This window comes from Eriocheir sinensis, chromosome 6, assembly GCF_024679095.1.
Source record: "Eriocheir sinensis breed Jianghai 21 chromosome 6, ASM2467909v1, whole genome shotgun sequence".
NCBI lineage: Eukaryota > Metazoa > Arthropoda > Malacostraca > Decapoda > Varunidae > Eriocheir > Eriocheir sinensis.
In genome coordinates, this window is record NC_066514.1 from 22,162,872 (window position 1) to 22,175,106 (window position 12,235).

At 47.1% G+C, this 12,235-nt stretch overlaps 1 protein-coding gene across 1 annotated transcript in view; it reads left to right on the forward strand.

Moving 5' to 3' along the window:
- Positions 1-12,235, forward strand: part of LOC126991209 (uncharacterized) — a 78,678-nt gene that overhangs the window by 36,913 nt on the left and 29,530 nt on the right. The window contains exons 9-10 of the mRNA XM_050849988.1: positions 4,070-4,224; positions 6,283-6,427. Coding sequence (XP_050705945.1) covers positions 4,070-4,224; positions 6,283-6,427 — 300 coding nt within the window. The remainder of the gene's footprint in view (positions 1-4,069; positions 4,225-6,282; positions 6,428-12,235) is intronic.

Consider the following 12,235-nt stretch of genomic DNA (forward strand, 5'->3'; position numbering starts at 1 on the left):
GACGAGAGTAAGTAAATAAATAAAGCTGAAAACTCGTACTCTTGTCGGTGGCGTGATGACAACCCATGAGCTTCCTTTCACACCACCGAGCGCTGTAAAGATCCTTATATAACACCAGCTTCATACAGTTCTTGCCGATGTGTGTTAGCTTCCCTACACACCACCGAGCCCTGCAAAAGACTCCTTACATAACATTATCTGCAGTCTCGTTCCATCGCTCACTCTACGGGAACAGTTATTTAGTGGACAGTTTCACCATTAACTATCTGATAATAGACTATCCAAATCAATAAAATACTATAATTACACCGTTAAAGTCAGTGACAGCCTTGGTAACGGAGTGATTGCCTCTCGATCCCATAATATGATAACATCTGATGCATGCCTTGATAAGTATGATTTGCTTACATAAGTGTTGGCGCTGCATGACTGACTTCTTATCAACACGAGGCTGTCATGAATCGGCCATAGAAGCAAAACCAGGCGAGGTAGCAGTGACTAAACCCGTCTGCTGCGATTGGTACGGATTTGGCCTTCACTGGTAGCCCGGTAACACGTACTCCCAGGTCTTTCTCTGCCTCTGTGGTGGATAGTGGAGTGTTTCCCATGTGGTATTGGTGTGCTGGATATCCCCTGCCTAGGTGCATGATTCTACATTTTCCTTCATTGAATTGTAGCAGCCACTTTTTGTTCCATTCCTGTAGCTTGGTGGTCATCTTGTAGGAAATTCGCAGTCAAGGAATTAATACGTCCCATTTGACATTTCCTTGCGTGGCCACGGGTGACGCTGCCTATTCATGGAATCCCGCTTATTGTCAGTAAACTTTAACGTGTTGATGAAGAAATCTGTTTTGATCCCATTAGTTTTACTCCGTGTGGGTGAACATATACCACGAGAAGGTGTTACAGCATAGCCTAAAGGATCTACCGGGCAGAAGCTGTTTCCTTAATGTTGGTACAGAGAAAAGGGAGATGTTAAGAGAAGGAAGACAGGGGAGAAATGAGGAAGAGAGATATGGATATGAGTTTAAAGGGAGAGAGGGAGAGGGGGAGATAGAGGAGGAGGGAAGGAGAGAGGGAGAAGAAGATAAGGAAGAGGGAATACAGGTTGTACAGTATTGATTGTCAGTAAATGCATGGAATATAGTTTGTAAGCTTCTCCATAAAAAAACCCGCTCTACTAAAGGCCTCTGAAGCCTGTGATATCTTGTAGAAAACCAATAAGTTCGATGTTGTTCTCGTTGGGCATTGTGGAGACCAATGTGTTGGATAATGGGCCTGAATTAAAAAGAAAAATCGAAGTTTGCGTGTGTGTGAAACTCTACGTATAAGCCGTGCCACGTTTCACTTACTCGCCCTCTTCAGCAGCGCCGTACATAATTATACAACTTTTTTCCTAGGAGGTAAAGCTTTAAAGTAACACTTTATTCTCATCCATCCGTTCTCTGATTCAGGCATTATGGGTGACTATTGATTTATTCGTCTTATATGGGGTACGAAAGTAAGAACGTATGTAATGATAATGTTCGTGTCTGAAAACGAATATACTCTTAACCCCTTGACTGCGGATTTCCTACAACATCACCAAGCTACAGGAATGGAACAAAAAGTGGCTGCTACAATTAAATGAAGAAAATGTAAAGTCATGCACCTTGGGAAACACATGGGAACCACTCCACTATCCACCACAGAGGCAGAGAAAGACCTGGGAGTAGATGTTACCAGGCTACCAGTGAAGGCGAAATCCGTGCCAATCGCAGCGGATGGGTTAAGTAAACAAGTCCTACTGAGGAGCAGATTATGAATGTTCTCTCATCACATTACCGCCACCGTCATCACAACCATCATCATCATTACCCACGTTTTACTTCCTCGGGTTCTCCCTACAAGACCTGTCACTGATTAGTTTGGAATATGGTACTTTAGTATTTTATCAAATTTTCACCATCACCATCACCACAACCTTAGGACCGCTTTCACAGTCACTTTGTTTGTTTTGATCGTTACCAATGACGGCGATCGACGCTATAGTTTTCCACGTGAAACTGGCCGATGGGGTAGTGGCGGCTGCAGAGATGTTGAGATGTTGAGAGTGTGTGGTAAGGTGCGGTGCTAGGCTAACCCCGCAGCCGCCACTACCCCATCGGCCAGTTTTACGAGGAAATGACTGTGAAACCGGCCCATAGTCACCATTATCACTGTCATTATATCATCACCATCCGGCCAAATGCTAACGTGATAAAGGACTCTTATATTTCTTTGTCATTTTTCTCAATCTATTTTTTTTTCATCTTCATTATCGACAATACAACCTTCATCTTCGCTATCATCATCATCAGAAGCAGCAGCAGCCGGTCAAAAGCCAACGGAACAAGTGACCGGTAACTTTATTCCCCCGTGTGTGTCGGTCTGTGTGTGTAGTTTCCCTCGTTAGGTCTTTTAATTTGGCTGTCTTTGTCTACTTTCTTGATTGTCTCTATAGTCAGCTCTAATATGAAGTCCGTTCGTGTGGGACTCGCGCCTCTCCCCAGCCCTGCCGCCTCACCGCCAATACATCACTCTCACAAGTATCAGCTATTTACTATTTGCCTTTTTTTATGAAGTATTCTGTATTTTTTTTTTTCTTACGTCGTGGCCTATTGCACCGGTAGGCTTCTTCCCGGTGGATCCTGATGATCGGCCCAAGGCTTCTTCCCGGTGGGGCCTGATGGTCGGTCCAGCCCGTTCTGGCGCAGGCGAGTGTTTATAGTGGCGCCATCTTGAGTTACATTATACATACATAAGGCTATAAAGTGATGCGAATGTGTCGTTTTTTTAATATCAATGAATTGTATACATTCCATAAGTGTCAACGTTGCTTGCTCTCCGACGTTGTTAGCGATCAAGGACACCATGTCACTTCCTCCCTGACCCCTACCCGCGATGGTAATTACTCCGACTCGCTCTCGTGTGACAGAGGCGGAGGCGGCAGCTGTCCTTACTCCGATATAATTAAGGCTAGATTTGGCAGTGCTGTGGCCAGAGGATTCCCTGAGCGGACCCGCCCAAACGACCTTGATTGCTGAGCCTGATTATAGTCTCCTTCACTGTCTTAAGTCTCCTTCACTGCCTCAAGTCTCCTTCACTGTCTCAAGTCTCCTTCCTTGTCTGTAATCTCTTTCATTATCTCTTTTTTTTACTGTCTCAAATCTCCTTTTTCATTATGTCAAGTTTCGGTCAGATAATTGTCTTCTCTCTTTCAGTGTCTCTTTCTTGTTTCATGTCCCATCCATTGTATCAAGTCTCCTTTTCTGTCGCTTCATTGTCTGACATCTCAATACCTAAGTCTCCTTCATTCCATCAAGGCTCCTTCATTGCGTTACGTCTATGTCGCTAGGTCACATTGCTCTGGAGAATCACGTCACCTCTCCCCCTCCACAACCCACGACACTCTCGTCTCTTTAATGCTTGCGTCTGCCACACATTTTCTCTCCATTCCCGCCAAGTTTACGTTCTCGAACTTTTGTGAAGCCTCTAAATTAAGACTCTTCCGTCCTTGCCTGCTCTCCAGCCTGCCTCTATCTCAGCCGGGCAAGCGGTAAGGAGGGTAAGAAAAACCGCTTCAATTAATTACCTCCCTGTCTTTTTTTTTTTTTTACGTCGTGGCCTATTGCGCTGGTAGGCTTCTTCTCGGGGGATCCTGATGGTCGGCCCAAGGCTTCTTCCTGGTGTGGCCTGATGGTCGGCGCAGGCGAGTGTTTATAGTGGCGCCATCTTGCATTGGCTCATGCTGCCCTCCCGGAGCTCATCTGTGGTCTTCTGGGCAGCATGTGGGTAGTTTTAAGCCACTCGGCGGCGGCTGAAAAATCCCAGCTAAGTGGCACCGGGCGGGGAATGAACTTCCGTCGTCCTGAACCCGGGGCCGTCACGCTATCCATTCGGCCACCGCCTCCCTCCTATCTTTCCTGTCTACTTACCCATCTATCTGTCTGTCTTTTAGTCTTGATATCTCTTTTTATCTATTTGCCTACCAGTCTATCTGTCGGCTAGGTTAGGGAGGTAAAACAGGTTCTTCTTCTTCCCTCTGAAGTGCCGCCGCTGAAAGTGGAGATCCTGGACGTGGACAAGCCGCTTCGTGCCGGCGTGAAAGCGGCTGTGAGGTGTCGCTCGACGGGGTCCAAACCGCCAGCTTCCCTCACCCTCACTGTGGAAGGCTCCTCTAGGCTGGAGACTCAGCTCACACAGGTAAGGCGCCGCCCACACCCCCGAGACTGCGGGTGGGGCATAATGAGCACAATGGTAAGGGTTTGGGGGATGGCTGAAGGTGCGAAGTCAATGGAAGGCCAGTCTTAAGGGGCTATTACACTGGGCAAATTTTCCGTGGATCTTCAGTCAAACCACGATTTCCGCTGACGTGGTTCTCATTTGTTTCTTGTTATTGCTGATGATGATGATGGTGAGTAATACCGTCGTCCTTCGGTGAAATCTACCGTAGCTTTGGAAGATCGTGGACACGTCAGAAAACCACAGAAATATGAAAACTACGCCAGCGGAAATCGTGGTTTGACTGAAGATCCACGGAAAATTTGCCCAGTGTAATAGTCCCTTCATGGTGACAGTAAAGGCACCAAAAGTAGATTATCTGGTTACTTACATCGCTGGGGGATCCGTTTTGTACTGGTTAGCACGCTCGGCTCACAACAAAGATCCCAGGTTTGGTCTTCGGACGAGGAGGAAATGGAGGGTGGTCTGGTTCCCCGACACCCTTGCCACTGTTAAGCCCCGTTCACACTGTGCCGACTCTGGGCCACGACTACCCACGACTCTAGGGTACACGAGGTCTTGGGTGTTGATGTGAAAGGGTCGGGCATGTCTTGCAAGAGGTCTTGAGACTGTTGCCGAATGCTGCGCCGACGTCGTGACGGGAGTCTGGAGTCGTGAGGGTTAACACGACATGCTGGCAACTAGTTGGCCGAATGTCCCAGACAGTCGGCAAGACACCAAGACCCCAATAAAACCTTCCCCCCTTCTCGGAGCGTGGGAACCAACTTGTCAAATGGAAAAGTCGCTGGGTTGTCGTGGCCCAGAGTCGGCACAGTGTGAACGGGGCTTTACTTGGTAGTTCTTAGGTAGCTGGTGTGTCTTAGTACTCGTCTGTGGCGCTGTACCGAGCCGAGTGATGGTTCTAAGGCAAGGGTTCTCAAACGGGGGTACACGTGCATGTGAACGTGGGGCAAATCTTGGATCTACGCGACGTGTCTGAGAGCAGCTGTCTGGTGCGCTGGCTTGCCCCAGACACGTGGCGGTACAACGAAAAGTGCCGGACACAAGTTACCGGTCTAGTTTACTCAATATATCATTCAAAGTCTTTTTCAAACAAAAGACCACATACTAGACCAAGCTAATCTTTACATCATTTATTTTTTCACGTCCTAGCCTATAGCGCCGGTAGGCTGTCTTGGTTGGTCCTGGTGGTCGACCCAAGCCCTTCATGGCGCAGGCAAGTGTCTATAGTGGCGCCATCTAATCTTGGCTCATGCTGCCCCCCGGAGCTCATTCTTGATTTCACTTGGACAGTTCCTCTACCGTCCGGGTTGACAGGTGGTCTTCAGGACAGCATGTGGGTAGTCTTAGGCCACTCAGCGGTGACAGAAAAATTCCAGGAGGAAGCGGCGGATTCGAACCCTCATCATCCAAGACGTGGCGAACGCGGGATTGGTACGCTAACCACTCAGTCACTGCCTCCCCTTATAATGATTATCTTTTTTGCGTGTAGGTCACAGCGCCGGTGGGCTTTTCATGGGTCAGCCCCAGGTCATTGGTGTCGCGGGGGGATGTTTTTTTTAATTGTGATATAAATACCCTCCGATTCTATGTTGCCCTTATTGCTGTCTATTCTGGGCCATGGGTAGGTGGGTGACCAGCATCAAAAAGTCAAATGGTACATCCGCTATTTGAGTTTGAGCAGCACTGAGCTAAGGGGAAGGACCTTACGGGCGTTTACAGGCTTCACTTGGCGCTTCCTCCTGTGGGCGTACCGATACCCACCAGTGCCAGATTGTCGTACTCAGAGCATAGAATTTACCTGTTTATGACGCCTCACTATTGCCAAGAAACATCAGGATCTAACTCTTTTAACGATAACTATAAATGAGTTTCGGTATTGGAGCCCAGAAGACAGTTTAGGGTTAAGAAGTCGGGAGATATAATCGGCTGGGTACGGCAATCTGGCAACGATGCCGCTACCCAGAGACTTCACTTCATTAAATCTTAGGCGGACTTTCTTTCTCCTTCACCCCCCAGACGACACCAGACCGGAACATAACCACGAGGCGAGGCGAGCTATGGCCCACTGCGGACGACAACGGGAGGATGGTGGCGTGTACGGCGGCCAACCCAATGGTGCCTGTCTACACCCTCACCGATGAAGAAGCTCTCAACGTGCATTGTGAGTACAGGGGAGGGATCTTGACATAGCATAACCTGACGTAGCATAACAGTCATCGTCGTCGTAGTAGTAGTAGTAATAGTAATGGTAACAGTAGTAGTAGTAGTAGTAGTACAGTCGCCGCAGAATTAAGTGGCGAGATCGGGGCCCCCTAACTCTCCCCTCAGAGCGCATGGGATTTGCTGTGTGTGTACTGCTTGGTTACTGGGAGGAGCCTATGGAAGGACATCGTTTTGCCTACTACAAATTATTCCTCTCTCTCTCTCTCTCTGTCTCTCTGTCTCTGTCTCTGTCTCTGTCTGTCTGTCTGTCTGTCTGTCTGTCTGTGTGTGTGTGTGTGTGTGTGTGTGTGTGTGTGTGTGTGTGTGTGTGTGTGTGTATTATAAGCGGTCGCAAAATATGGTTTGACTGAACGAACCAAAATGCACAGATAGAACCATCGACCACTCCCTGACCCCTTCCATTACTGCTATAAATGATGACCATGGCAGCGAAAAAATGACGCTGCACCATTTTTTTCAACTATATCTAACTTATTTCTTTATCGTTTGAACTTCGTCTCCCTCGCTCAGCAGTCTTTCTTTCCGTCCCACACAGTCCCATTCCTCCTCTTCCATCAATCTTCTATCTCTCCGCCTCTTTCTCATCTTCGTTCTCCCCTATACGCCGTCCATCATTATCTTTTCCCTTCCCCTCTTCCACAGACTACCATCCTCTTCCCCTTCCTTCCAACATTCTTCATTCCTCCCCCTCTTATCTATTTCTCCCCTTCTTATCAATTAGTCCCATCATCATTCATCTTCCCCTTCCCTACCTCCCATCCTTTGTGGCGTTCTCATTCTCCTCTTCATATATTTTTGACAGTGAAGGAAGCAGCTCAGGGCAAAAACATGAAAACAAAAAGCCGCTTAGCACTGCTCCTTCACAGAGGGTCTGGCAAACACCTGAAATTCATCCTTATTTCTGGACCCAGTGACAGATTGATGTACAAGTAATTGTAGGGAAGTAGATACCTGCTGAAAAAGGCGTAAATCACCCCACGGTGGGGTTATATATGGGAGGCAAGGGGGTGCTGCAAGCCTTCCTCAACGTTTGATTACCACCGGCTGAATGGATAGCGTGACGGCGCCGCGTTCAGGACGACGCGAGTTCAATCCCCGCCCGGTGCCACCAAGCTGGGATTTTTCAGCCGCCGCCGAGTGGCTTAAAACTACCCACATGCTGTCCAGAAGACCACCTATCAACCCGGACTCTAGATTCTAGGATTGAAGATGAGCTCCGGGAGGGCAGCATGAGCCAATGCAAGATGGCGCCACTATAAACACTCGCCTGCGCCAGAACGGGCTGGGCCGACCATCAGGCCCCACCGGGAAGAAGCCTTGGGCCGACCATCAGGATCCACCGGGAAGAAGCCTTGGGCCGACCATCAGGATCCACCGGGAAGAAGCCTTGGGCCGACCATCAGGATCCACCGGGAAGAAGTCTACCGGTGCAAAAGGCCACGACGTAAAAAAAAAAAAAAAAAAAAGACTGATTCAGCATGACCCTCTAAAGGCAAAGTCTCTTACTTTCCACACCACAATAACACGCAGCGCACATTATTTTATAATGAAAAAACTATCTAAATTTATTAAGAAAATTATTAAAAATCTTGCCTCTGATTCCCCATTTGGGAGATGATCAGAAATGTCCCGAGGTCAAACCCCACTTCTTCTAGTAAAGAACCAAAGAGGTGTCTTCATAGCTCGTCTAACTTCCTCTTCATTAACTTCTGAAACATTTGCCGGTCAGTACTTGTCACCATACATGTGCAAGGTACAAATGTTTGCAGTTGACCAGTTACATTGCAACATCCTAAGTCTCACTACTTTTTATACATGATACCCGTCCAAATTTGATCCACGGAAACTAACCCATCTGAAAGTTTTGGAAAGTTTCGTTTAGTCGGCGCAACATCTGTGGTCATATGCCTGAGAGAGACAGAAGGGGATGGAATTATAGGAGAAGGGAACAGACCCCAGGAGACGGGACACAACCCCCGATTAATACCTGGTACCCACTCACTGCTGGGTGGACAGGGGCGTAGGGTATCGGAAAAGCCGCCCAAATATTTCCACTCCGCCCGGGAATCGAACCCGGGCTCTCTTGGTTGTGAGCTGAGTGTGCTAACCACTGCACCACGAAGCCCCCAAGTGTAAATAAAGGAACAGAGGGCACAAGCATCTGTATTAACCTTTGATTTAATTCAGCCTGGCCTATAGACGCACATCCTTGCCCACAGACACACAAACAGACTGATGAATAGGAAGAATCCACAAGGAGAAGCTGAACGGCATAACTGATGGCGTAGGAAAAGTAACTAAAGGCAACTCACCTCGTCAAATGGATTTAAGAAACAAAAGACTGGACAAGACAACCTCAGTTACTGAATGGGGGACCCTCAGAGGTGTTGTATGGAGCGGGACGCACTGTGTTTACATACTTATCAGAGTTAACGACCATATCGTAAGCGCTTCCTTCCTCAGCCATTTCCACAGACAGTATCAGTGAGCCAGACTTACTACAAACAACTTTCACCGACAAAACACTTCAACGGGTTAAGGCTATCCAATATATTGACTTTCTCTCTTAATAATAACTTTGTGCACATGAGCCTTGAAGAAAGTAAATGAAGGTGAATTACTTGGAGCTTAATGAAGGCGAAAAGAAGCTTGGAAGTGGCCGTTTTTTGTTGAGTTTGCAATGACTGCCATCCAAGATATCGTCACCCTCATAAAATAACCCCCTAAGTCATTTTTCAGCGTTTCTAGGTTTTTGTCTACATCAATTTTTCGACACGTGACGCTCATTTCTGTATAGTTGCCTTCGTCATTCAGGGTTTGAGTGTTCTAGAATTGGCCTTTTCATTTCTGCCTAAATCTTAAGCCAAATGAGATGATGACAGTTGTTTTCTGATTTCCTGAAAAGTAGAAAATAATGACTTAGGCGGTTTGTTTACGAGGGTGACGATATTCCTTTCTTTTAGTAATAGTGTGGAGCAGGGTGAAAATAGGACCCCAAAATTAACTGAAAGTGATGTATTTGGAGTTTAACGGTAACGAAAACTGATTTGAAACTGCCATTGTTTTCCTAGTTCCCAATGAATAGCCAGCCTTTCCATATCCCCTCAAGACGCCCCTCTCTCCTTTAAGAACATATAGAATTACCTCCGCTGTTTGTTACACGGTGTAGAGCAATGAATATATACATAGTAGGGCCCCCTCAGCCCCTTCCCGCCCTCCCGCCCCAAGACGAGGTACAGAAGCCTGGAGGAGGGGAAGTATGAAAAAAGGTCAATTTCAGCTCGTGAGGGGAGGCCCAGAGGTAATGATCCCAGCTTGTATGTCTTGTTACATTATTAAAACATGGAAGGTATTATTATTATTATTATTATTATTATTATTATTATTATTATTATTATTATTATTATTATTAGTAGTAGTAGTAGTAGTAGTAGTAGTAGTAGTAGTAGTAGTAGTAGTAGTAGTAGTAGTAGTAGTAGTAGTAGTAGTAGTAATAGCAACACCAGAAAGGTGACTGAAGCCTCTTACAAAACGAAGGCAACTTGGAGTGCATAACCAAAGAAAATGAGGAAAAATAAGTATGATTTCTACGCACTTAACACTACTTTTTCTCACTTAACACTTAACCCACACACACACATGAGCTTACCTACACACGCCCACAATCAAGAAATAAATATGGAGACTATTACTATGGCTGAGTTTAATCACCACGCACTCCACACCGTAGGGCTCTATATAGACCCCTACACAAACCTAACAACACTAAATAACTTTGCTGATCAACTTCACGATTCCATTATTTCCTTCCACTCATCCATCACACTCATTAACCAGTCCTCTATCCCCTTTCTTTTTCAACCCTAAGCAACACAACACACCATCGCAGACAAGAGGGTAGGCGGTGGCTGAGTGGTTAGCGTGTGGGTCTGGCATTCGCGGCGCCGTGGACAACGTTGGTTCGAGTCCCCCACGCTACCACCTGGGATTTTTCAGTCACCGCCGAGTGGCCTAAGACTACCCACATGCTGTCCTGAAGACCACTAATCAACCCGGACTCTAGAAAAAACCGTCCAGTGAATCATGAATGAGTTCCGGGGGGCAGCATGAGCCAAGCATAACTGGCGCCACTATAAACAAATTGCCCTTGAAGAAAGCCTATCGGCACTATAGGCGGGGATGTAAAAAAAATAAAAAGGACAGAAATGCTTACTTCCTTCCACTCATCCACTACCTCACTCGCTAACCAGGTCTTGCATTTCCATCTAAACCTTAAACAGATCACCACAACAAACCCTCGCAGGTACACTAGAGGACTACCTAACTGCTTCAATTTAACTAGTTCTTGCCTATCTCCACCGTAAACCTGAAGCAACATAGCACAACACGGCCTGAACACACCCAATCCGGCAGGAATCATGGGGGAGGGGATTAACTGTGGCTGTATATATTCTGCGCAGCCAGGCGAGGGTAGGCGAGAAAAAATTGTGTCGACGAATGAGCGCGGAGCCTGGCGGTGTGTTGCGGTACTGGGCTGGCCTGTTGACTGTGTGTTGGGGGTGCATGGACGGCTGGGCGAGGAAGGGAACAACATAGAGAAAGAGGAACAGGAGGAGGAAGGAAGTTAGAAAAGAGAAAGGAACAGAAAGTGGCGGTGTGTTGCGGTACTGGGCTGGCCTGTTGACTATGTGTTGATGGTGCGTGGACGGCTGGGCGAGGAAAGGAAAAAGGAAAAAGGAACAGGAGGAGGAAGGAGGTGAGAAAAGAGAAAGGAACAGAAAGTGTGTGCTTAAAGGATGCAAAAAACGTTCATTGCCGTAGTAGTGGCTTGCTGTTAGTGTAGTGACGGTAGTAGTAGTAGTAGTAGTGGTAGTAGTAGTAGTAGTAGTAGTAGTAGTAGTAGTAGTAGTACTGTCTCTGTGTGTCTGTCTCTGTCTCTCTGTGTGTGTCTGTCTCTGTCTCTGTCTGTGTCTGTGTCTGTCTGTGTGTGTGTGTGTGTGTCTGTCTGTGTGTGTCTGTCTCAGTGTGTCTCTCTGTGTGTCTGTGCCCCCGCCCCCCTTCTCTCTCTCTCTCTCTCTCTCTCTCTCTCTCTCTCTCTCTCTCTCTCGTGTACGTACGTTTCCCTTCACGTGTTCTAGCGTGACCACTTGGATAATAAAACAACCACTTCACCGCTCAACAAGTTTCCTCGCCGCTTCATGTTACACGCGCCGCGCTGGTGTTGTCGGACTGTTCGTAAGTTTACTGCTCACGATCATGGAAGATAAAAAGTTATTACACTGGGCAAATTTTCCGTGGATCTTCAGTCAAACCACGATTTCCGCTGGCGTGGTTCTCATATTTCCGTGGTTTTCTGACGTGTCCACGATCTTCCAAAGCTACGGTAGATTTCACTGAAGGACGACGGTGTTACTTCGCCATCACCATCATCAGCAATAACAAGAAACAAATGAGAACCACGCCAGCGGAAATCGTGGTTTGACTGAAGATCCACGGAAAATTTGCCCAGTTTAGCAGGTAGAAATTGCCCCTTTAGCAGGTAGAAATGCCGGGCTGGCGGGTTGGAGGCGAAAGAAGTACACATACACGCACACACACACAAGCATTCCCAAGCAATCTATCTCTCTTTCTCTCCACCGTGAGTTATAATTATAGAAGGTGTTGCTCGTACCTACGGGGCTAACCTGCTTAAAATATCCCAACCTGCCATTTCCCGAGACAATCTTTTACTGTTAGGACGCACAGC